Below are 21,580 nucleotides of genomic sequence, written 5' to 3' on the forward strand. Positions count from 1 at the left end.
TTGTGGGCCAAAAAGAAACTGATTTTCTCCCACATTTACGTAGTTGGTCCCTCAGTATTTCTTATCGTAAGTTAATTTAGGGAAATTTTATTTCATTCGCTTCATGTTTCATTTACTTTAGAGACAACGATGAACATTTCTCAGACAGAGGAAAATAACTTTGGGGCCCACGGCGCCTTAGACCCTTTTGAGTCGTAAGAATTTTGTTGTGTATCAGTAAAACCCGGGTTTTAATTCAAAATATAATTTCAGAGTTTTGAATTCGATAGTCATTAATGTGTTGACGCCCCTTTGCCTAAATAAAACATTTTCCAAAATTTTTGGTTTGGGAGAGGCAAAAGCAACGGTTCATTCTCTAATGGAAAAAGTAAGTAGTCAAAATCCAAATTTAAGTAAAACTAATTAAAATGAAAATGTTGTAAATAAGATAATTAGCAGTAAATTAAATTCACAACCGGAGGAAATTTCTTCAAAGTCTGTCTTTACCCGAGTTATTGAACTTCATTGCAAAGGAGAAATAAGCTATGAGGAAATGAAAGGAGAGTGCTTCAATATTATTTAGGCTGCCATCGACACCACCACTGCAACTGTCAATCATACTCTTACTCTACTCGCCATGTTTCCGCAGTACCAGGACATTGTCTTTGAAGAGCTAAAAAAAGTCTTTCCAGATGTTGAACACTTCGAAGTGGAGTATGCGGACCTCCAGAAATTGGAATATCTTGATCGCGTCTTAAATGAAACGTTGCGCATAATCCCACCCGTACCCACCGTTTCAAGAGACTTAATAGAAGTCATTCGCCTCTCAAACAATGTCCTGGTGCCCAAAGGTGTATCCTTTGTGGTCGACATATTTCACATTCATCGCAACAAGGAATATTGGGGACCAAACGCCGAAACATTCAATCCCGATAATTTTTTGGCCGACAATGTGCGTGGACGGCATCCATATGCCTTTTTACCCTTTTCAAAAGGGAGGAGAAATTGTATAGGTATGGCTATCATTAAATTTGTTGTTTTATGTGTTTTAATTATTATTTTCAGGCTGGAAATATGCCTTGCTTTTGTCAAAGATCGCCTTGGCCAAGATTCTAAGAAATTACAGAATAAGCACGGATTTTCGGTATGAAGATCTTGTTTTTATTGATGGTGTAATAACGAAGCTGCGAAAATCACCACTTTTACGATTTCAAAGGAGGACTTCTAAGTAAAATTAAAATGAAAAATAAAATTTAAAATACAATCTTTTTAATGAACACGACCGTAAAAATGTTTAGTCTTTATAGAAATATTATTTATATTTCACAAAGATTTAAAAATAAAAGTCAATAAAGCGAAATCCAATAAAGCCCTCAGGCCGTAACTTGGGCAATAATCCCAAGCAGAATTTGTTAATCGATTTGCATTTCGGATTTTTCAATATATTATTTTTTAGCTTAAATTCTTAGTTCTACTGCTTGTTTTCTTTGGTAATGTGTATAAGTAACAGAAAAATATTAAACTAAGTTGAGTTTGACAGCTGTTTCACACAAAAAGCTTGCAAAATTAATGGCGACTAAAAATTCAATAACCACATTATTTTGTATTTCAAAAACTTTGTTTGCCAAACAGTTGGACAGGTGAGAACGATAATGAATTGGAGGTAATGAGTGGGCAACCTGGCCAAGTCTACTGATTTTCTATAAATACCAAAGCCTACACATAGCGTTAATTTAGAAACCCACACGGTTTTATGTTGTTCGTTTCGGGAAAACACAAATATCATGGTCATGATAATCCCTCTTACCTTGACCATCGCCGGATTATTAGTATTAATATACTTTTTGTGGAGTCGGCGCAGGTTTTACAAACTTATACTTGAGTTGCCAGGACCTTTGGGACTGCCCTTTCTCGGCTCAGTACCTGCTTATTTTTTAAATAACTGTCAGTAAAATGATTGAAAAAACTTATCGTAACACCAGTAACCTAACCTTTCTTACATATTAGTAAAAATGATTCAGAGAACCAAGTACATGGACAAGTATGGTTCAACTATTTTAACCTGGATCGGCACTCATCCAGTTATATTGTCTCGAGATCCTAAGATCGCCCGGGATGTTTTGACATCATCGAAGTTCCTAATTAGAAACTGGCGGGTAACAAGCGCTATGGCAAGTATCTTTGGTCTCGGATTAGTGACTCTTCAAGGTGTGAGTTATTGTCCCATAAAATAGGTCGTGTGTAATGAAATATATGAAATAACCTTGTTAGGCACTGCATGGAATACACGGCGGAAATATTTGAATGCCAGCTTTAAGCACAATGTCTTGCTCAGTTTCATTCCCATTTTCAATTCTAAGACGAGAACGCTGGTCACACACATGAATACTCTTGTGGGACAGGATGAAGTTTATTTTCTGCCACATTTACTTCGATGGTCTTTAAGTGTAGCTTATCGTAAGTCCATCAAACTCAACTAATTGTTCTCGAGTTTATATTTCGTTGATTCTAGAAACAACTCTGGGCATTGACGTAAGAGACGAAACAAATTTTAAGAACAATGCTCTCATAGACTCTTGGCAATCGTAATAAGTCATTTTTAAATTGATAATATAGGTTTTTCATTACAAAATATCATTGCAGACTAGTGAAATTGATCATAATTGGAATTTTCATGAATGTTTCCCAAAATAAAATAGTTTCCAAAATAATCGGATGGGAAAGGAGAAAAGCACACGTGTTTTCCAAAATTAATGTTCTTATTGATAAGGTAAGTAATAAATAGATTATTAAAAAGCCAGGGCAACCAAAATCGACTTCGTTATACTCCAGATTATTGATTCTAAATTAAATTCTCACCCGGAACATAATACAAACTCCGTCATCAACCGAATGATTAAGCTCTATCGGAATGGCAGCATTAGTTTAGAGGAAGTAAAAGGAGAGTGCTATAATATGGTTCTGGCTGGCATCGACACCACAGCTGTCACGCTCCATCACACTCTTATCCTCCTGGCCATGTTTCCCCAGTACCAGGACCTTGTCTATGAAGAACTGAAAAAAGTCTACCCGGACAGCGGGGACTTCGAAGTGGAGTACGAGGACCTCCAGAAATTGGTTTATCTAGATCGCGTTTTAAATGAAACCCTGCGATTGATTCCATCTGCTGGGATTACTGTAAGAAATTCCAACGAAGACTTTCTCCTCTCAAATAAAGTCCTTGTTCCGAAAGGTGTAGCCATTATCGTCGATATATTCAACATTCACCGCAATAAGGACTATTGGGGTGCAAACGCCCACACCTTCAATCCTGACAATTTTTTGCCCGATAACGTCCGCGATCGGCATCCGTATGCTTTCATACCCTTTTCGAAGGGGAGGAGAAATTGCATAGGTTCGATTAAGGTATAATTTCTAATTCTATTAAAAAAGCATTAATATATTACTTTCAGGCTGGAGATATGCCCTAATATTGTCAAAAATCGCCTTGGCCAGGATTCTCAGAAATTACAAACTAAGCACTAGTTTTCAATATGAAGAGCTAGTTTTTGTTGATAATATAGTAATGAAGCTGGAAAAATCACCTCTTCTACACTTTCAACGAAGGTAAAATGTAAGAAAATAAACAATAAAATCAAGAAAAAAAAAAAAATACACAATTGCTTTGAAAATAGTACACACCTTGCAATTCATATCTATGTTATGGAGCTAAAAAATTCGTATTTTTTAATGAAGGTCGTAAAAGGTTTCGTCAAATTTAATGGGTTGTACTTATTATAAATCATTATTTTTGGAAGCCTAGGATCACAGGTGAGGAAAATAATATGTTTTAGGTCAAAACTTCAGACCAGGCACTCTATGAATAAAAACCCCTGCTGTAACCATAGGATAATTTAGAAAGCAAAACGTCTTTAAATTTTTTGTTTTTAAAAAGCTAAAGTTCTAGTTAAGAATCGAAATGTTATTTTCTCCACTTTTGGCCACAGCTTTATCATTTGGGTTCATATACTTTTTATGGACTCGACGCAAGCTTTTCCGGCTAATTTTCCATTTACCCAGTCCTGTAGGACTCCCACTTTTCGGCTCTGAGATTGATTTCTTCAATAGTACATGTAAGTTGGATCTAAAATTTAGTGACACGCACTTAATTCCTTATATAATTTATTTATATGCAGTACCAAATTTCCAGAAGACTCAGTGTTTTTATGTAAATGGCTCAACATCCTTATTTTGTGTGGCGTTGCAGGCATTTTTATTTACCCGAGATCCAGAGGTTACCAAAGACATTGTAACATCCTCACAGTGCCATAATAGACCTGAGCTCTTTACAAAGGAAATGAAAGAGTTTCACGAATTAGGGCTATTGACCTTAAAAGGTGCAAGAAAATTTAATTAAAATTTGTCCTTTTAAAAATGTAATGACTTGTTTCCATAGAACCAGCCTGGAATGAACGTCGCAAGCAAGTAAACGCTTTTTTTAAAATCAATGTCCTGCTCAGTTTCCTTCCTATTTTTAATGCGGAGACCAAATCTTTAATTACTGTGATGGACAGTTTTGTGGATCAGGGGGAACGAAATGTGTTATCTGATATACTCAGATGGTCATTTAAAATTGCTAATCGTAAGCATAACAAGCGTACACTCAAAAGTTTATCAATTATCTCAGCTAACCTGTAGATATATATTTTATTTAGAAACTATAATTGGCACTGATGTTGAGCAATATGCCGAGTTTAAAAACAATGAAATCATCAATTTATTCCGATTGTAAGAAAATACAATTTTCGAAACAATTTTTTATAAGATATTCTTACAGGTACTCGACGATGATCTTTCTTAATATTAGCCAACCTTTTCGTAGGAACAACTTTATTTCTAATATATTTGGTTTTTGGAGGGAAAAGGAAGAGCTCTTTGAAAAAATTGATCCGTTCATCGAAAAAGTAAGTAGGCATCTTTTGTCTTGATAATTATTAAGCAATTTATATGCGCAGGTAATTGATGCCAAACTGAAGTCGAGTCCTGAAATGTGTTCAAAATTCTCAAAAAACACAGTAAAAAGCTCGGTGATTGATCTTTATAGGAATGGCAAATTGGATTATATCGACTTGAAAGGAGAGTTTAGTGGGTTGATAACCGCCTCATACGAAACCTCAGCTTTTACTCTCACACATGCACTTATTCTTTTGGCCATGTTTCCTGAATGCCAGGACACCGTCTTTGAGGAGCTCAAGGGGGTCTTTCCGATTTCTGGACCCTTCGATGTGACCTACGAAGATATCCAGAAATTGGAATATATGGATCGCGTTTTCAATGAAACCTTGCGTCTATTTCCAGCGGTTCCGATCATTCCGAGGGAGGTAAAAGCAGATATTCGACTGTCGAATGGTGTCCTCATTCCCAAGGATGTTATTGTTTTGATCGATATTTTCAACCTTCACCGCAACAAGGACGTATGGGGACCCGATGCCGATATCTTTAACCCCAATAATTTTCGACGAGATAAAACGCGTGTTCGTCATCCTTGTGCCTTCATACCATTTTCAAAGGGAATGAGAAATTGCATAGGTTTTTATAAATTTCGTTCTTCACAGGTGAATATAATTTATAAATTTAAATTTCAGGCTCAAGATATGCTCCAATACCCGTAAAAATCGCCTTAGCCATGATTCTCAGAAATTATAAACTAAGCACAAATTTTCGATTTGAAGATCTTGAATATATTCAAAGTATCCCAATATCCCTAAAAGAAATACCTTTGCTGAACTTCCAAAAAAGGATTTAAAAATGAAACGATTACATTTTTTTATATTATTTTTTTGAGCTTTACACTTAAAATAAAATATTTCCCATCATGGTAAAATATTATAAATATTTTTAATATACATATACTAGAGAGCTAGAGTATAAACAAAAAATAGCCCTCAAGTAATTGAAAAAAAATTCCATAAAAGTGATATTTAACTTTACGACCTAATGTTAAGGTCTTTGTTTGTGTTTTGTAATCTAAATTACTGTGGATTTTGGGGCTTAATACACTGGGCAATCGATATCACCTGTTATGGTGCTGTATTTTTTTGGTTTTAACGATGTCCATTCTTAAACTGTATAGGGAGAAACAGGTTTTCTGCACAATTCGGAAGATGGATGACCCATAGACTAAGCTCGGTACTTAAAGTCCGGAAGTAGGAAAGCCACAAACTTCAGGTTCATGTTGATTTTTTGGGGAACTTACACCACATCGCAAATGACATTAGGTCGTTTCGTAAGCATCTACCTTGTAAGTTAAAAACGTCGAGATTGGTAGGGGTAAAGGTGACTTAACATTTTGGATACCGTGTTATTTAGTAGCCAGCAATTAGTTGAACCTACCCGAATCTATAAAAACACAAGCCGTAAACATAGACTCAAGTTAGTTAGAAAACGCGATCAGAGGAGTAAGCACACCCATCGTCATGCTCTGCACTTACCTTTTGGGCCATGTTGGAATATTACTCTGGATTTACTTTTTATGGAGCCGCCGCAGATTCTACGATCTTATGTTTCAGATGCCTGGACCTAAGGGTCTACCACTTATCGGCATCGCTGTTGAATATGCGATCAACAAAAGTAGGAGAAATGTATAATTTTATGAATCAACGATACTAACATTTGTTTATACTATTTTGTATTTTGTTTTGGCAGTAAGAATCATTCAGCGCACCAAATTTTTGGACAAGTATGGTTCAACCATTTTAACTTGGGTCGGCATTAAACCAGTTATTCTTACACGAGATCCTAAGACCGCTGAGGATATCCTAACTTCACCAATATGCCTTAATCGAAGTTTACGGGTAACACGAGCCATGGAAAATATATTTGGGAGTGGACTTTTGACCCTACAAGGTTAAAGATTGTATGCCAAGGCTTTTAATATTTTAAAAATATATAAATAAACACTTTTAGGTACTGCATGGGCTGAACGCCGAAAGCATATGAATTACAGTTTTAGAAACGATGTCTTGCTCAGTTTCCTTCCTATTTTTAATTTTGAAACAAAAACTCTAATCACTCAAATGGACACATTCGTGGGTCAAGGTGAAACCGATTTGCTGACACATTTACTCAGATGGTCTTTTAGAATAGCTCACCGTAAGCATAACAAGCGTTTTATTTTTTATTAAATTAATATTTCGTTGACTCCAGAGACCACACTGGGCACTAATGTAAAAAGCGAAGCGAATTTTGAGAACAATTCTCTTATTGAGTCCTGGCAGTGGTAAGTAGTTATTTTCGTTTTTACACATGGAGATATTTCATTACTATCATTTCAGCCTCTTAAACTTGATTGTTGTTGAAGTGATGCTGCCCATTTTACGAAATAAAACAATCTCCAATATTTTGGGTTTTGAAAAAAAGAAAACCCAGGAGTTTTTAAAAATTAATTTTCTAATGGATAAAGTAAGTACTAAAAATCAAAGTTTAAAGTCACAACACAACTAAATAGAAATATTTTCAAACTAGATTATTAGCTCAAAATTAAATTCCCAACCGGAGACCGGTACAGACCCTTCTAAAAACACTGTCATCAACCGGGTTTTGGAACTTTATTCGAAAAACGAAATAGGTTTACATGAAGTAAAGGGAGAGTGCTGTAATATGGTTTTGGCTGCCTTTGAGACCACAGCTCTAACAGTTCATCACACCCTTATCCTTTTGGCCATGTTTCCCAAGTACCAGGACATTCTTTATGAGGAGCTTAAAGAGGTCTACCCGGCTGGGGGAGATTTAAAAGTGGAGTACGAGGACCTCCAAAAATTGGTATATCTAGATCGTGTTTTGAATGAAACCTTGCGCTTAATCCCGCCCGTTCCGATCGCTGTAAGAGATGTCCAGGAGGATTTTCGTCTTTGCAATGAAGTCCTTGTTCCCAAAGGCGTGGCAGTTGCCGTCGACATATTCAACGTTCACCGCAACAAGGATCATTGGGGCCCCGATGCTGACACCTTCAATCCTGATAACTTTTTGCCCGAAAATGTTCGCGAACGGCCTCCCTATGCGTTTATACCCTTTTCCAAAGGAAGGAGAAATTGCATAGGTTCGATAATTGCATCATATTTTAGATCATTGAGTTTCTATTATTTCAAAATTTTCAGGCTGGAAATATGCGTTGATATCGTCGAAAGTGGCTCTAGCTCAAATACTCAGAAGTTACAAGTTAAGCACTAGTTTTCGATATGAAGATCTTGTCTTTGTGGATAATATAGGAATGAAGCTGAGTAAATCTCCCCAAATAAGTTTTAATCGAAGAAAGATTTAAGCATATTAAAATAAAACTCTTTATTTATAATTGGTTTTATAATTTTGTATAGTCTGGTGACATTCCATGACACCATTGCCATGATTCTCAGAAACATATTTCTAATTTACATTCGATCTTGGGTACTTAGAGTTAGTTGTTATCGTCACCGATCACAACTACCCAACACAGTAGTGTCGAGTAGACCTAAACAATAAAATTTAATGAGTATGTAGTGTTGTTGTTACATCATTCCAAATTATACGTCTTCCATAATGTTGGCTCTGGCCAGAAGCTGCGCCAAGTGCCTGCGCCGCCTGTCATCCGCCAGAGTTCTGCGCTTGTACTCTAAGGGATCCTCTGACTGTAAGGAAGAGAAAGGAAAGTACCAGATCGTGATGGTGCGACACGGGGAGTCCGAATGGAATGAGAAGAATCTATTTTCTGGTTGGTACGATGCCAAACTGACCGATAAAGGCATTCAGGAAGCCTGTGCCGCGGGCTTGGCCCTCAAGAAGGGCAATTATAAGTTCGACATAGCCCATACCTCGATGTTGAGCCGTGCCAACGATACGTTGAAGATCGCCTTAGAGTCCTGCGAACACAAAAAGATACCCGTGTGCAAGTCATGGCGACTCAATGAGCGACACTACGGCGGACTGACAGGACTGAACAAGGCGGAGACCGCCAAGAAGTTTGGCGAGGAAAAAGTTAAAATCTGGCGCCGCAGTTTCGATACCCCACCACCACCCATGGAGAAGGACCACAAGTACTATGACAGCATCGTAAAGGATCCACGATATAAAGACCAGTTAAAGGCAGAAGAGTTTCCCAAGTCAGAGTCCTTAAAGCTTACAATCGACCGCACGCTCCCTTACTGGAGCGGGGTGATCGAGGCCCAGATCAAGGAGGGGAGGAGCATCCTGGTGGCGGCCCACGGCAATAGTCTGCGGGGCGTAGTCAAGCACTTGGAGTGCATTTCTGACGAGGGCATTATGGGCCTTAACCTGCCCACTGGTATACCATTCGTCTATCAACTGGACGAGAACCTAAAGCCCATCGGCACGCTTAAGTTCCTCGGCGATCCGGAAACCGTAAGAAAGGCCATGGATGCGGTGGCCAATCAGGGCAAGGCCAAGTAGCCAACAATCAACTCAATGCACTTGCATGCCAACCTCAAAACCGCGTATGAAAAACTCACGGAAAATGGGAAGATTGCGGGTCTGGCCAGGCGAATGTCAAGCTGCAAATAAATTTATTTGATTTTAATTGACAATGAAAAGTCAACAGCAGAAGCTGCTTCTTCGGGTCCCATGGCCTGGGGTCTGGGGTCTCTGGTCTGGATATGGCTCCGGGTCTGGGTCTGGGTCTGAGCCAAAGTCCAGCCATATTTATATGTGTTTCCATTGGGCTCGTTTAAGAAATCAGGGAGTCGAGTGTGTCGCGTCAATTTTAATTGCCGGGGGATGAGTCTGGCATTCCGAATGGGTCGAATTTTAATTTGTTTAAATGAAATACTCATTTAGGTCTTATTGACAAACAAATTGAATTGATTGATCTAAATGAATTTATATGGTGAGCACTGACCGACTCGCAGGCCCCACTCTATCTGTTTTGGGTTTTCGACGGGCTTTGGATGTCTTTGACTGGCTGGCTAAGAACTCAGTGCATTTGACCCGTTGTCGAGGCCAGATTTGGCGTATTTGCATGCTATGCTTCGAGAGCGTGGCGAGCTTTGATCTAGTAAATTGAGAGCGTGAAACGAGCTGGAAGACTTGACATACCTTCGGCACCTTCTCCTTCGGCCGGAGGAGGAAGCCCGGCCAGCGTGTGTCTGGCAGAAGGCATGAGCTCCACATTATTTGAACTTAATTACACAGCCAAAGTGCGAGCCGACCGGAGTTAAAGCTAAAGTCAAAGACGGAGTCAAAGTCGGCGCCCCGTTAAATCGTTTCCACCACACATACCAGACGCAGCATAGAAACTACAGGAACATAAAAATGTTTGCACTTCGTATTTGTCGCGCATAAAGTCTAATATCGAATTACAGGCCCGAACCAAGTCTTTCGAGTTTCGGAGAGGAGTCTCCTCCGAGTGGCCCAGTGTGCGTGTCAGCTGGCGAAACATTGTGGCATTCCACCTCCTGCTCCTGCTCCTGCTCCTCCTCCTCCTCCGCCACCTCCCCCAGAATCCAGCGACCATAAAGAAACTGAATTGAGTTAAATGCGCGATAAATTGCTTTTTGCATTTATCATGGTCGCCCTGGCAGGCGGCAGCCGAAGTTTTGCTGGAGCCTGGCCAAGCCTAGACCATGAAGTTGGAGAGGCGACTCTGGCCGCCCCACCCGACACCTCATCCTCCTTCCCTTCTCTTGGTTGTGGCGAATATTGAACAAGATTTTTAATTAGTCGCCTAAATGAAGCAGAGGAGATGCCCAGAACTTGGGGCTTGAACGCAAAGAAGAATTTAAGTTCAGGCTTACGATGCAGTTGCTTTATTTATGCACAGTGTGAGGCTATTTATTGGGAGAGATCCTGGTTGATCACCTGGCTGATGTAGGGCAAGAAGCTGGAGACTCGTGTATAAACATCGGGCCTTCCCTGGGCACAGGTGGACGATCCATAGGACACAATGCCCACTAGGTGTGGCTGAGGTCCAGCCCTAATCAGAGGTCCTCCAGAGTCACCCTAATTTATAGAAGAACATTATTATTAATATATTTTAATTGAATAATATTGAATTTTATTTACCACACATGCTCCTTGGCCCTGAACTGCAAGGGCGCAGATCTCGTTCCGGGTCACCCGAAATCCCTTCTGGTTACATTCCTCGTTCGAAATGGTCCGGTAGTTTAGAGCCTGCAGCTGATCCGGCAGTTTGGCGGAGGAGGTGGCTGATGTTGTGGATCCCCAGCCAGTGAGGCGAACCGGCACCTTCTCGCCTATGCGATCAGAGCCACCTAGCTGGACGGCTCCAAAGTCCGCTCTCTCCAACCGGAATGGAGGCGTTACCCGTACCAGAGCAATGTCGTTGATGATCTTTGGACTCATGGAGTACTGGGGATGTACGTGCTTGGCCAGAACTCGGTGGCGCAGACCACCCGTCTTCCAGTTCAGAGTCCCCCCAACCACACTCACGTCCTCCACCTTCATCTTCTCCATGCAGTGGGCTGCGGTCAGGACATGCTGGGCACTGATGATGGAGCCACCACAAAAGTGCTGCCAGCGACCTCGTCTCTGGAGCTGCAGTGACACCTGGAAAGGTACCGTCTCGTTCACCGGCTGGCCGCCATTAATCCGGATAGGGGACTCGGTGGCGCTTGTGGGAGTAACTAAGTCAGACCAGGACTGATGAAGGATAAGAAATAGACTGAGTAACTTAAGGACTTCCATTTTTCTATAGTTAATCACAGGTGAAGTGATGTAAGTGATTGATAGCTGCATCCTACCATCAGTGGTTTTTATACCAGCCAGATCAAGGTGCTTTTATCGTTTACTTGGGAGTGCAAATGTTTGTGATCTTGAAAACAAAGGTAATGTGGGTTGAGCTTTAATAAAACAATAAAGCTCTTAATCTGTATCTTTTGGCTCAATTGGACACATACATTTTTCGACAATCAAAGAATTATTATAAAAAATAATTATAATATAAAAATACTTATTCATTCTTCATTTCCTCATTGCGTGCTAGTTTATCATCAGAAAGGCAAAAAATTAACTTTTTGGTGTGACAGAAGCGCCTACCTGTTGTCATCAATTAGGTAACACGCTCACGCGACCGATAAATATTATACTCCAGCTCTAGCCTCGACAATATTCGTATCTGTATCTGCCTCTGAATCAGTATCCGCGTGTATCTGTATCTGCGCTCTGCTCTGTGGCATGATCTTATCTGATTTGCAAATAAAAATCTGTTTAATTTGCCCAATGCTCGGGCCAGAGCCTTTGCCAGATCGCTGCATGTGCCTGGACTCGAGAGCCATAATTTACAAGACCAAGAGCAGAGCGAAGGGGAACCCATATAGGATCGGTTCGGGTACCTGGTGGTGCGAGACTGAGCAAATTAAGTACTAAAATAAACGACCAATTTACTGATTATGCAAAACACGCAATTAATTTTCCACATGGAAACGAATGCGAAAATTAATTGCCTAAGAGAGTGGAAAACTCATTCGGTTTTTCGAGTTGATCTCGTTTATTCGTACCGGACCACAGACACCATAAGATTTGCATTTCCAAAGGAAACCTTTTGCTTGGATCCCACACCTGATCCCACACTTCGTGACCTCCAATCACGGCGGTCACAATAAATCCCTCTTGGCCGGCTACTGGATTTCGGAGCAGACATAAAAACGCCACTACTGCCACTTCAGACAGATCATAAAACCAGCGGCTCTGCTTTATGAAGTCGGCCGATAAATCACTGCGAAGACGGCGGCGGCAAAACGACAAACAGGAAAACAAATCCCGAAAACAAAAACCCATAAAAATTGCACCGAACCCGAATGCGTTCCTCTTGGCCACACGCACAATTCTCCAGAAGTTGGCTGGCGAACATGGCCATGAATGGAGCAGGCAATCAAGCGAAATGTCATAATAATGATGGCGTCCAGTTGGGCCGGACCGGACAGGTAGAATGAATGCTTATCTTGTTAACACCGAACCGATTCACAAGCCCTCATCCGTATCCTCCGCTCTGTAGCATTGCTGATGAAATGATTAAAGTGCATTTTATTAGCGAGAATTTTGAGCATCCACTGGGGAATCACAAGATGTTCCAAATTTACTGGAAACAAGGGAATTAATTATCCCTTTACTGGGATGCAAAATTTTAATAAAAAACTTACCTTGACATCAGTTCCTGATTATGTAGAATTTCATTATAAAAAGTCAGCGGGAAATATTAAATTTTTCACCAATTAATTATACTTTAATTGCAATAAACAATTTATATTCCATACCCCCCTTAACTATATTAATATTGAGATCAAATCCTTTGTATAAACTTTCTTGGCTAGAACACAGCCTAATGAGTTTACATACGGATTAACCCGTCAACCTGGCTCAAGACACCGAAAGCTCATATGCAAATTAGATGCTGGAATTAAGAATAAAAATCCACAGATAAGTCATGCCTTGACAGGGTGGTCCAATTAACAAAAGCCAAGCACAGAAGCAACACGACAGGCGCCAGAGCCGAAGCCAGACTCTGATTCAGATGGCACATCCTGTGGGAGGGGCTGAAGGCTCGATATAATAAAGCCATTTCGGGTTCAAATCGGTTCGCTGGCTTCGTGGCTGGAGCCACTGCATCGCGGCTCAGGACAATTAACACAGTGGTCCAAAGATCAAGACCTCAACAGCGTCCACAACGCAGCGGAATCGCCACGAAACCAAGAGGTGTGCATAATTAATTTGCGCCAGTGCGCCACACACAGTCCACTAGGAGAGGGAGTCTTATGCACTGGAAATAAATCTTTATTCCTAAAAAATTGTATCAAAAATTAAATAAATATTTAAATAGAATCATATAGAACTAGTTATATATTTTAATCTCAATAAAACCTTCATAATCACGTTTTTTTCTCACTGTATTACAGCTCCGCCCAAAAGGAGTAGCAAAATGATTCATTAGCGGATGCAATCAGCCCCGGAACTGACACATGCACCACTGACTCCGACTGACTCCCGATCCGAATGTGGACCAGATAGCGCTTCTGCCAGCCCGCCCAGGGATCAGGCAAGAAAACACACAAATCCAAGAAGGAGTAAGCCTGAAATTGAGCCAGAAACCGAAGCTGCAACCGAGCCTGATTTGCATCGAACAAGTAAGATAGCTGCTCCTTCCTGGGGTACTGCCTTGGAGGTGTCCAAGGTGTTGATTGCCAGCGGCAGGTCTCCATGTCCTCCGACCAGCACATTGAATTAAAAGAAATGTCCGCTGCCGTCGGAGACGTGCTTGTTTAATCGGAATATTTAAATTATTCTCTGATTAAAACTCTGAGACAGATCGAGTTGAAAGGAGGTGGTTGGTTGAGGCTTCCGATCTTCCCACTCCTTTTCTTTACTTGATGGTATTCCCAAGAATTGAGGAAGTCTGCGTGTTATAAACGACACTCCAGAATATGATTGGAGATGGTTCATTTTTAATGGGAATATGTATTACTTATAGCTACTTTTCAAACCACTCTTTGAGGTGTCACTTCGACAACTGTCTTTTCCGTTCCCCCAATCCGAGATATCAGTGCCCAGCGACCTTGTAACCCAGTGCCATTACATTGGGTGGAACGACCACCCACAGCTGCACTAGATAAAATTCAAATGAATCGAATAGAACAAAAAACCCCACTTAATTGGGGCTCAGGAAAAGGTATATAAACTTCGGATGCACCGCCAGTTCTAAGCAAAGTCTCACCATGAATGGAGTAACGTACATCCTGCTGCTAGTGGCATCCTTGATGGCAGGGGCCCAGACTAAGCCTATGGGCAGTGTAATAGACTGTAAGTGTAGTGTCTGTAAGTTCATCAAATGAAAATAACTAAATGCGAAACTTAATTAGTGGACAAGTACTTCGAGGAGGCGGACACCAATTCTCAGGAACGAGTTGTGGGCGGCTACGATGTCCCACAGGATGAGTATGTGCCGTACCAGATTTCCATGCAGTTCCTTACCCGCAGTGGCAAGCAACGCCACTTTTGTGGTGGCTCACTTATCGCTCCAAATCGCGTCCTCACCGCCGCTCATTGTGTCAATGGCCAGAACGCCAGTCGCATTAGCGTTGTGGCTGGAATCAGGGATCTGGAAGACACCACTGGCTTCCGTTCGCAAGTGCAATCCTACGAGATGAACGAGAACTACCAGGAGCTGGTGACCAGCGACATCGCCATTCTTAAGATCGATCCTCCTTTCGAGCTGGACGAGAAGCGTGTGTCCACCATTGACGTGAGTGGCTCGGACATGGTTGGCGCCGGGCAAGAGGTCCTTCTTACTGGCTGGGGATCAGTTTTTCATTTTGGCACTGGTCCTTTCGCCAAGTATCCCACAGTGTTGCAGAAATTGGACTACAAGACCCTCAGCAACCAAAAATGCAAGGAAACCATGACCCAACTGACGGACACGGAGATCTGTGCCCTCGAGAGATTCGGCAAAGGGGCCTGCAATGTAAGATTAAACTCAGACTCAAGCTTTTAAAGATATTGTTTATAATATCCCCAATTTTAGGGCGACTCTGGCGGACCTCTGGTAATGCGCAGTGGAGAGACTGTAAAGCAGGTTGGCGTTGTCTCCTATGGAACTGCTTTCTGTGCTTCCAATAATCCGGATGTCTATACCCGAGTGTCCATGTTTGATGGTTGGATAAAAGAGAGAATGGCTTAAACATTTTTTTAATATTTTGTCAATGGTTTAATAAAGATAGTTTCCTAAAAAGCAACTACTCTCTTAAAGCTCCTACGGAAAACAGCTCACGTTCGCAAAATAGATATTCGCCAAAAAGCTAAGTGGGTTACGTTACCAGCAGAATGGCTCATTATAATTTCAATTTCAAGATCAAATTTAATGGCATAACCAAGTATCCCAACTGGGCCAGATATCTGCGATATCTATGCTAATTTCTCTCCACATGGGGGCCAAGTTTTTACTTAAGTAGCGAGACTGATGCGAAGCCCCCGACATTACCCAAGCGACAATGGCTCCCATTGAGTTGCTGCTGATTGGAGTACTAGCCATAGAAGGTGCCTTTGGGCGACTAAATTGTGAGACCTTAAAATGAAAGAGTGCCATAGTTTCAACAAATATTTTCTAGCCCGCCAGCCCAGTGGATACACACCCCACAGAATTGTTGGAGGAGCGGATGTCCCGCCGGGAGAACATGTCCCCTATCAAGTATCCCTCCAATATCAGACTCGTAATGGACAAATGCATTTCTGCGGGGGATCCATCATTGCCCCCAACCGCATCCTAACAGCTGCCCACTGTTGCCAGGGCTTAAATGCGAGTCGCATGTCCGTAGTGGCTGGAATACGAAGCCTGCAAGAAATAGGATCCCGCTCCAAGGTTCTCTCCTTCACCATTCATCCAGATTACAAGGAGCTGGTCACCAGCGACCTGTCCGTTCTGTATATAGATCCTCCGCTAGAGTTTGACAACACAACCATCGGTGCCATTGACTTGCAGTCGAATTACGTGGGCGGAGGAGTTCCGGTGACCCTAACTGGTTGGGGCTTACGCCTATGGGTACCTTTTCCCTACCTGGACGATGTCAACTACCCTAATGTCCTGCAGCGGATGAGCTATCATACGATTACGAACCAGGAGTGCAGGAATGCTGGCATGGACAGTGTGACGGATACGGAAGTCTGCGCCAGAGGACCTTTCAGGGGGGCTTGTTCGGTAAGGCTATGTGGATCATGCATTATTCGAATTGTGTCATGAAGTTTATAACCTTTAGGGCGATTCTGGTGGACCGCTGGTGATGAGAACGGACGAGGGCCTAAAACAAGTAGGCATAGTATCCTACGGATTGGTGGTTTGTGGCCTGTTCATATCCCCGGATGTCTACACCCGAGTGTCAACCTTTACTGAATGGATAGTGGGTCATCTGGAGTTCTAGATGAATCCTTAAACTTTTGTGGCTTCTTATTGTTCATTTGCCGCAAACAATGATTTAACAATAAACCGAAAAAAATAAATCAAGTGATAGATTCCTACTCGGCTGCTGCTTCCTCAGCTGGCGGGGCTTCTGCTGGGGCTTCTGCAGGGGCTTCTGCGGGGGCTTCTTCGGCCGGTGGCGGAGCCTCTTCTGCGGCTGGTGCTGCTTCTTCTGCTGGTGGTGCTGGTGGCGGGGCTTCCTCGGCAGGGGGAGCAGCCTCTGCTGGCGGTGCCTCTTCTGCAGGCGGGGCTTCTGCAGCGGCTTCTGCTGGCGCCTCTTGACCTTCAGCCGCAGGTGCAGCTTCTGCTGGTGCAGGAGCCTCGGAGGGAGCATCTGCTGGTGGAGCTTCTCCCTCGGCCGGAGCTGCTTCATCCATGGGGCTCACATTCATATCGGAGCCGCGTGCAGTAGCTGGAGCCGATGCCGGTGCAGTTCCAGGAGCAGTTCCAGCAGCCGTTCCAGGTGCAGTTCCCGGTGCAGCTTCAGATTCAAGTCCACTTGTAGGTGCAATAACGGTTTCATCCTTCGTAGCAGAAGGCGTAGAGCTGTCCTCCTTTGAAAGGTGTGGAGACGGATCTGCACATGGATCCTTCACCGGCTTGGTGGCTTGGCGCTGTGAAGTGGGTAACAATTGATTTCTTTTCATTCAAAAATTGATAAAATCAACTTACTAGCATAACATTGCGGAAGAAGCGTTGAAGAACCATAGCCGCCTCGTTCCTGCGCCTCTCTTCCTCGTCGTCCTCTTTTTCCTGCGGAATAAAACTTAAAGATGGATCTTAATTGAATCGAAAATCCCTTTAACTAACCAAGGCACAGGTGCAGACACAGATATGCTTCGGGAACTGGGTGCGCACCCAGTAGCCGCGCCAGGCCGCTTGGATTGTAATAGCCGCCTGTTCGCGCATCGACTCCTGGATTCGCTTCATCTCCCGATCGCGGAAGTACTGATAGAGTAGCTCCGTACCGTCGGTTCCCTTTTGAGCCGCCATGTAGGCTTCAACGAAGCGCTTGTACGCACTCTCTATGGCAGGTCGTGAAAGAACCAATTCCTCTTCGGAGAAGTGACACTTCTGGAGCAGTTCCTCCAGGATGTCGACATCCTCAAAGTTGATGGTCTGCTTGCCGCGACGCATCTCGCAGCGGCGCTTCTCTAGGAAGTTACGGAAGCAGTCCTCCAGTACTTGGCCCATCAGCTCGGACTTTTCCTTCGAAAGGTCGCAGATGCACAGGTCCGAAATGATACTATCCACTTGGCGTAAAGCCCTGTCCAAAATGGTCTTGGCCACTGAGAGAGCCATACAAAATGTGGTTTAAAAATCGCGCTTTCTTGGGTTAAGCCACATTTACCTAGTGCCTTCTCCCTGGTCACGATAACGGAGTGCAGGTAGTCAATGATGAACTGGCATAGGCACTCCTTGGTCGGCTGGCACCTCAATACCTCCCGGGTAATGTCCGAGAGTATCTCCGGCAATCCCTCCGGCACATTGATAGCCTGCTGGCGTACCTTTCCACGTTGAATCAAATAGTTCATGTCGTATTTTGGCTAAAAAACTGTTTTCTAGGTAATAAGGAAATTCAATAATTTGGAACAGTATATGAGAGGCCAGGGGCTAATATGAATATGTTAGAAATGTTAATATTTTTAAGCAAAATTGTTTTTTTTCGGCCTACTACGCTTTTTAAAACATCGGTTTGAGCCTTTACTAAGTATTTATTAGCGCCATCTGTGCAGTGCACAACTGAACTAACAGGTTTTTAAAGTCCAGGTAAAAATAAATGTGACCATAAAAAGATACCATTTTTTCGCAGCGGGAAATTTGAAAATGAAAGGAGGTGAACGACCAAAATTAATTTAATACTCCCATCGCCGAGCAGCTAGCTGCAGGATTTTTTGGACGGACGCAGAAAGAAGGTATCCCTTCTACTACTACTTCCCGTGATACTACTACTTTCCCCCAAGGATAAAAAGCTTTCGAACCGGGTTTCTACCTATCCGGGAATCGGATTATATGGAGTGCGAGGGTATACCCATGAACTTTCTAGTGGCCATTATCACGAGTTGTCCCCAAGGAAAAAGTGCTATATATGATATAGTATAGGTAAAATCGAATTTGTTACTAAAGGAACACTTCAAAGTCCACATTTACATTGTAACCGATTTAGCAATTCTGCATGTTAATTATTTTGGACTTTCCCTCAAAAAGTGGGTGTGTACCAGAGATTAGCATTGCAAATTAATTTCGAACAGCCTATCAACAAACTGTTTTATTGATGCGAATTTTCAAAAGCATTGAACCTTTCAGCATTTCCTTACCCACCACCTGACCTTTTCTTTCTTCAGCTCGTGGCTTTCAAAAAAAACTTTTCATAAACGATTTTTTTTGGATTATAGCGTTAAGGTGGCTGGCTGCATTTTAATTCATCCATGGCTGTTGTAATTTCTATGAGGGAAGAAAAAGAAAACAAATAGATTATTCAAACCATAAAGTATCTAAGTGTAAAATTCAGAGATTATGATAGTCTTCAAGATCTTCAGAATAAATTCAGTGGAATTAATTGAAATACTCTGCTAGAATCCCTTTTGGGAGACGCTCATAATATTTCATGAGACGCCTCTGACATGCTCTCCAGAAAGCTGCTTATAAAAGCTATTTTCTCGGATCGCTTCCTCAAACTGAAGAAAGCGAAAGCAACGCCAAAAAGCTTAAATATATGTACGACATTTCAACATCAGCTGGAGGCAAGGGCTTTTTGGATCAGTTGGATTAGATTGTGGAGAGCGTCCGGAAAATAACACCACCACCAAGTTCGATCCGGGTTGGATCGCCCAGTGCTTGGCGATATAAAAGTTGTAACAGAAGCGGCAGCCAATCGAGTGCTCGGGGCCACACTATGCAGCAGCTGATTAAAGTGGTGCGGTCGCTAGGTAAGGAGAACTGGTGCTTCTCCACCACAATCAGAACCAGCTGGTGGATCGGTCACTTTACATATCCCTCATTTTTGCAGGTCAATGCTCGGCGAGCGGCGCATGGAACTTGAACCGCATTGGAGGAGTGGGTGGCCAGAGGAGCATTGCCTGCCTGGCATCTCTATCTGAGACCCATCAGATTTTGCAGAGGACGTGCCGGGAGTTCGCCAATGCGGAACTGGCACCTAAGGCTCGCCACCACGATCGTGAGGAGCTCTTTCCAGCAGAGCAGGTTCGGCGTCTGGGAGAGCTCGGTCTGCTTTCCGTGGCTGTGAGGGAGGAGTATGGTATGTCCTGAGCAAGAGATAGATCCTAAGAAGTAAACAAAAAGTATTTGAAATCATTTTTTTCCATTTGCATAAGCTAGAAGAAAAGACTTTCGAAAAATGTTTCGTTATTTTCGAAAAGCTTTTTTTGAATCTTGGAATCTCATTTGAAGTACAAAATACTTAATAACCAATATTTTTCCTCAGGTGGATCCGGATTGGACTACCAAGCGTACGCCATCGGTATGGAGGAAGTGGCACGGGGTGATGCCGCAGTGGCCATCGTGATGGGCGTGAATAACCTGTTCCTGGGTGCAGTGCAGCAACACGGAAGCGAAGAGCAAAAACGTGACTTTCTGATTCCATACACGCAGGGCGCCAATATTGCCTTTTACGCGCTTTCGGAGCCTGGAAATGGATCGGATGCAGGCGCTGCCAGCACCACAGCCAAGTTGGAGGGGGACAGTTACCTCCTCAACGGCACCAAAGCCTGGATCTCGAACTCAAAGGAGGCCAGCGGAGGCCTGGTCTTTGCAACTGTCGATAAATCACTGAAGCACAAGGGTATCACTGCCTTTCTCACGGAAAAGGATGTTCCAGGACTTTCCATAGCCAAGAAAGAGAGTAAGATGGGCATGAGGGCCACCTCCACCTGTCAGCTGGTCCTTGAGGATGTCCAAGTTCCGCGTTCCCGTGTTTTGGGCAACCCCGGCGATGGCTTCAAAATTGCCATGCAATCTCTGGATTGTGGGAGGATTGGAATCGCCGCCCAGGCCACAGGAATCGCCCAGGCGGCTCTCGAGTTGGCCGTAGACTACTCCCAGAAGCGGATAGCCTTCGGAAAGCAGTTGGCCCGGATGCAGCTCATTCAGCAGAAACTGGCGGACATGGCTAGTAGGGTGGAGGCTTCTCGACTTCTCACGTGGCGCGCCGCCTGGCTGAAGGACAACGGATTGCCCTTTACCAAGGAGGCAGCGATGGCCAAACTTCACGCCTCTGAGGCGGCCACCTACTGCAGTCATCAGTGCATCCAGGTGCTGGGCGGGATGGGCTACACCACTGATCTTCCCGCTGAGCTCTACTACCGTAATTCCCGGGTAACTGAGATCTACGAGGGAACCTCAGAGATTCAACGCATAGTAATTGCTAATGCAGTGCTCCGGGAGCTGGGTAGCGAGTGATGCTTATCCAGGTACATGTTAAAAGGAGGTAGCTTCACTTTTCAAGCCTTTTAGCCAGATATTGCATTTAAAAATCGTAAAAGACTTTGTTGAAGTCATAGCTTATTACTTATTAATTTTAAATAAATTACAAAAAAATGACCAAGAATAAGATTCATTGACTGAAAATACGTTCTTCAATAAAATTAAAATTTGTAGATTGCCTTAATTTTAATTAAGCGGGAAGCTTTCCAACACTAAAATACACCGATAACA

General features: G+C 42.7%; 10 protein-coding genes across 18 annotated transcripts; 8 read left to right on the plus strand and 2 right to left on the minus strand.

The window, feature by feature from the left end:
* Positions 1-261: 261 nt before the first annotated feature.
* Positions 262-1,333, plus strand: LOC26513640 (probable cytochrome P450 313a4). Its single transcript, XM_044718359.1, has 3 exons — positions 262-367; positions 428-992; positions 1,045-1,333. Exons 2-3 carry the CDS (start codon positions 617-619, stop codon positions 1,209-1,211), a joined length of 543 nt encoding a protein of 180 aa, XP_044574294.1. The 5' UTR covers positions 262-367; positions 428-616; the 3' UTR covers positions 1,212-1,333.
* A 379-nt stretch (positions 1,334-1,712) lies between these two features.
* LOC6500517 (probable cytochrome P450 313a2) lies at positions 1,713-4,216 on the plus strand. Of its 6 annotated transcripts, none has more exons than XM_032450983.2 (8): positions 1,713-1,923; positions 1,987-2,187; positions 2,251-2,436; positions 2,492-2,564; positions 2,623-2,749; positions 2,812-3,373; positions 3,432-3,585; positions 3,966-4,115. In XM_032450983.2, exons 1-8 carry the CDS (start codon positions 1,764-1,766, stop codon positions 4,066-4,068), a joined length of 1,566 nt encoding a protein of 521 aa, XP_032306874.1. In that variant the 5' UTR covers positions 1,713-1,763; the 3' UTR covers positions 4,069-4,115. The 6 variants fall into 6 exon arrangements, with proteins under 6 accessions (XP_032306874.1, XP_032306895.1, XP_001953380.2 ...); XM_044718353.1 differs by lacking the exon at positions 1,713-1,923 and adding an exon at positions 4,155-4,216 and having other exon boundaries at positions 2,018-2,150; positions 3,966-4,091; XM_044718352.1 differs by lacking the exon at positions 1,713-1,923 and adding an exon at positions 4,155-4,216 and having other exon boundaries at positions 2,101-2,189; positions 3,966-4,091.
* A 29-nt stretch (positions 4,217-4,245) lies between these two features.
* Positions 4,246-5,837, plus strand: LOC116654744 (probable cytochrome P450 313a3). Of its 2 annotated transcripts, XM_032451034.2 has the most exons (6): positions 4,246-4,355; positions 4,415-4,600; positions 4,674-4,746; positions 4,796-4,922; positions 4,974-5,547; positions 5,604-5,837. In XM_032451034.2, the coding sequence occupies exons 1-6, from the start codon at positions 4,316-4,318 to the stop codon at positions 5,762-5,764; spliced, it is 1,161 nt and encodes a 386-aa protein (XP_032306925.1). In that variant the 5' UTR covers positions 4,246-4,315; the 3' UTR covers positions 5,765-5,837. The 2 variants fall into 2 exon arrangements, with proteins under 2 accessions (XP_032306925.1, XP_044574293.1); XM_044718358.1 differs by lacking the exon at positions 4,246-4,355 and having other exon boundaries at positions 4,544-4,600; positions 4,657-4,746; positions 5,604-5,833.
* Positions 5,838-5,898: 61 nt separating this feature from the next.
* LOC6500518 (probable cytochrome P450 313a3) lies at positions 5,899-8,338 on the plus strand. 2 transcript variants are annotated; one of them, XM_032451016.2, is made up of 7 exons: positions 5,899-6,588; positions 6,664-6,864; positions 6,925-7,110; positions 7,165-7,237; positions 7,293-7,419; positions 7,483-8,056; positions 8,115-8,338. In XM_032451016.2, exons 1-7 carry the CDS (start codon positions 6,435-6,437, stop codon positions 8,276-8,278), a joined length of 1,479 nt encoding a protein of 492 aa, XP_032306907.1. In that variant the 5' UTR covers positions 5,899-6,434; the 3' UTR covers positions 8,279-8,338. The 2 variants fall into 2 exon arrangements, with proteins under 2 accessions (XP_032306907.1, XP_044574290.1); XM_044718355.1 differs by having other exon boundaries at positions 6,466-6,599.
* A 61-nt stretch (positions 8,339-8,399) lies between these two features.
* LOC6500519 (phosphoglycerate mutase 2) lies at positions 8,400-9,526 on the plus strand. The gene has a single exon (XM_001953347.4). The coding sequence runs from the start codon at positions 8,533-8,535 to the stop codon at positions 9,397-9,399; it is 867 nt and encodes a 288-aa protein (XP_001953382.1). The 5' UTR covers positions 8,400-8,532; the 3' UTR covers positions 9,400-9,526.
* A 1,202-nt stretch (positions 9,527-10,728) lies between these two features.
* LOC6500021 (chymotrypsin-2) lies at positions 10,729-12,094 on the minus strand. 2 transcript variants are annotated; one of them, XM_044718357.1, is made up of 3 exons: positions 12,001-12,094; positions 11,008-11,604; positions 10,729-10,944 (listed from the first exon to the last, which is right to left on the minus strand). In XM_044718357.1, the coding sequence occupies exons 2-3, from the start codon at positions 11,416-11,418 to the stop codon at positions 10,777-10,779; spliced, it is 579 nt and encodes a 192-aa protein (XP_044574292.1). In that variant the 5' UTR covers positions 11,419-11,604; positions 12,001-12,094; the 3' UTR covers positions 10,729-10,776. The 2 variants fall into 2 exon arrangements, with proteins under 2 accessions (XP_044574292.1, XP_001953383.2); XM_001953348.4 differs by lacking the exon at positions 12,001-12,094 and having other exon boundaries at positions 11,008-11,694.
* A 2,563-nt stretch (positions 12,095-14,657) lies between these two features.
* On the plus strand, positions 14,658-15,683 carry LOC6500520 (chymotrypsin-2). The gene is made up of 3 exons (XM_001953349.3): positions 14,658-14,757; positions 14,817-15,418; positions 15,479-15,683. Exons 1-3 carry the CDS (start codon positions 14,673-14,675, stop codon positions 15,632-15,634), a joined length of 843 nt encoding a protein of 280 aa, XP_001953384.1. The 5' UTR covers positions 14,658-14,672; the 3' UTR covers positions 15,635-15,683.
* A 126-nt stretch (positions 15,684-15,809) lies between these two features.
* LOC6500521 (chymotrypsin-1) lies at positions 15,810-16,868 on the plus strand. The gene is made up of 2 exons (XM_044718340.1): positions 15,810-16,648; positions 16,707-16,868. Exons 1-2 carry the CDS (start codon positions 16,025-16,027, stop codon positions 16,866-16,868), a joined length of 786 nt encoding a protein of 261 aa, XP_044574275.1. The 5' UTR covers positions 15,810-16,024.
* An 8-nt stretch (positions 16,869-16,876) lies between these two features.
* On the minus strand, positions 16,877-18,550 carry LOC6500020 (fibrous sheath CABYR-binding protein). Its single transcript, XM_032451030.2, has 4 exons — positions 18,258-18,550; positions 17,717-18,195; positions 17,579-17,659; positions 16,877-17,520 (listed from the first exon to the last, which is right to left on the minus strand). The coding sequence occupies exons 1-4, from the start codon at positions 18,439-18,441 to the stop codon at positions 16,963-16,965; spliced, it is 1,302 nt and encodes a 433-aa protein (XP_032306921.1). The 5' UTR covers positions 18,442-18,550; the 3' UTR covers positions 16,877-16,962.
* Positions 18,551-19,589: 1,039 nt separating this feature from the next.
* On the plus strand, positions 19,590-21,522 carry LOC6500522 (short-chain specific acyl-CoA dehydrogenase, mitochondrial). Its single transcript, XM_001953352.4, has 3 exons — positions 19,590-19,836; positions 19,917-20,165; positions 20,352-21,522. Exons 1-3 carry the CDS (start codon positions 19,803-19,805, stop codon positions 21,323-21,325), a joined length of 1,257 nt encoding a protein of 418 aa, XP_001953387.1. The 5' UTR covers positions 19,590-19,802; the 3' UTR covers positions 21,326-21,522.
* Positions 21,523-21,580: the final 58 nt, after the last annotated feature.

This window comes from Drosophila ananassae, chromosome 2L, assembly GCF_017639315.1.
Source record: "Drosophila ananassae strain 14024-0371.13 chromosome 2L, ASM1763931v2, whole genome shotgun sequence".
In the NCBI taxonomy this organism is placed as follows: Eukaryota; Metazoa; Arthropoda; class Insecta; order Diptera; family Drosophilidae; genus Drosophila; species Drosophila ananassae.

Bases quoted from the DNA above. Each gene is read 5' to 3' on its own strand.
- LOC6500522 (XM_001953352.4), top strand. From the start codon at position 19,803: ATGCAGCAGCTGATTAAAGTGGTGCGGTCGCTAG. The intron at 19,837-19,916 runs GTAAGGAGAACT...TCATTTTTGCAG, and splicing joins TAAAGTGGTGCGGTCGCTAG to GTCAATGCTCGGCGAGCGGC. The intron at 20,166-20,351 runs GTATGTCCTGAG...ATTTTTCCTCAG, and splicing joins GGCTGTGAGGGAGGAGTATG to GTGGATCCGGATTGGACTAC.
- LOC6500519 (XM_001953347.4), top strand. From the start codon at position 8,533: ATGTTGGCTCTGGCCAGAAGCTGCGCCAAGTGCCTGCGCCGCCTGTCA.
- LOC26513640 (XM_044718359.1), top strand. From the start codon at position 617: ATGTTTCCGCAGTACCAGGACATTGTCTTTGAAGAGCTAAAAAAAGTC. The intron at 993-1,044 runs GTATGGCTATCA...TATTATTTTCAG, and splicing joins AGGGAGGAGAAATTGTATAG to GCTGGAAATATGCCTTGCTT.
- LOC6500521 (XM_044718340.1), top strand. From the start codon at position 16,025: ATGAAAGAGTGCCATAGTTTCAACAAATATTTTCTAGCCCGCCAGCCC. The intron at 16,649-16,706 runs GTAAGGCTATGT...TATAACCTTTAG, and splicing joins CTTTCAGGGGGGCTTGTTCG to GGCGATTCTGGTGGACCGCT.
- LOC6500517 (XM_032450983.2), top strand. From the start codon at position 1,764: ATGGTCATGATAATCCCTCTTACCTTGACCATCGCCGGATTATTAGTA. The intron at 1,924-1,986 runs GTCAGTAAAATG...CTTACATATTAG, and splicing joins TGCTTATTTTTTAAATAACT to TAAAAATGATTCAGAGAACC. The intron at 2,188-2,250 runs GTGTGAGTTATT...TAACCTTGTTAG, and splicing joins CGGATTAGTGACTCTTCAAG to GCACTGCATGGAATACACGG.
- LOC6500520 (XM_001953349.3), top strand. From the start codon at position 14,673: ATGAATGGAGTAACGTACATCCTGCTGCTAGTGGCATCCTTGATGGCA. The intron at 14,758-14,816 runs GTAAGTGTAGTG...AAACTTAATTAG, and splicing joins TATGGGCAGTGTAATAGACT to TGGACAAGTACTTCGAGGAG. The intron at 15,419-15,478 runs GTAAGATTAAAC...CCCCAATTTTAG, and splicing joins TCGGCAAAGGGGCCTGCAAT to GGCGACTCTGGCGGACCTCT.
- LOC6500518 (XM_032451016.2), top strand. From the start codon at position 6,435: ATGCTCTGCACTTACCTTTTGGGCCATGTTGGAATATTACTCTGGATT. The intron at 6,589-6,663 runs GTAGGAGAAATG...TTGTTTTGGCAG, and splicing joins TGAATATGCGATCAACAAAA to TAAGAATCATTCAGCGCACC. The intron at 6,865-6,924 runs GTTAAAGATTGT...AAACACTTTTAG, and splicing joins TGGACTTTTGACCCTACAAG to GTACTGCATGGGCTGAACGC.
- LOC6500020 (XM_032451030.2), bottom strand. From the start codon at position 18,441: ATGAACTATTTGATTCAACGTGGAAAGGTACGCCAGCAGGCTATCAAT. The intron at 18,196-18,257 runs GTAAATGTGGCT...TGGCTCTCTCAG, and splicing joins GACCAGGGAGAAGGCACTAG to TGGCCAAGACCATTTTGGAC. The intron at 17,660-17,716 runs GTTAGTTAAAGG...TTTATTCCGCAG, and splicing joins GTGTCTGCACCTGTGCCTTG to GAAAAAGAGGACGACGAGGA.
- LOC116654744 (XM_032451034.2), top strand. From the start codon at position 4,316: ATGAAAGAGTTTCACGAATTAGGGCTATTGACCTTAAAAG. The intron at 4,601-4,673 runs GTAAGCATAACA...TATTTTATTTAG, and splicing joins GTCATTTAAAATTGCTAATC to AAACTATAATTGGCACTGAT. The intron at 4,747-4,795 runs GTAAGAAAATAC...ATATTCTTACAG, and splicing joins ATCATCAATTTATTCCGATT to GTACTCGACGATGATCTTTC.
- LOC6500021 (XM_001953348.4), bottom strand. From the start codon at position 11,649: ATGGAAGTCCTTAAGTTACTCAGTCTATTTCTTATCCTTCATCAGTCC. The intron at 10,945-11,007 runs GTAAATAAAATT...TCTATAAATTAG, and splicing joins AGGGCCAAGGAGCATGTGTG to GGTGACTCTGGAGGACCTCT.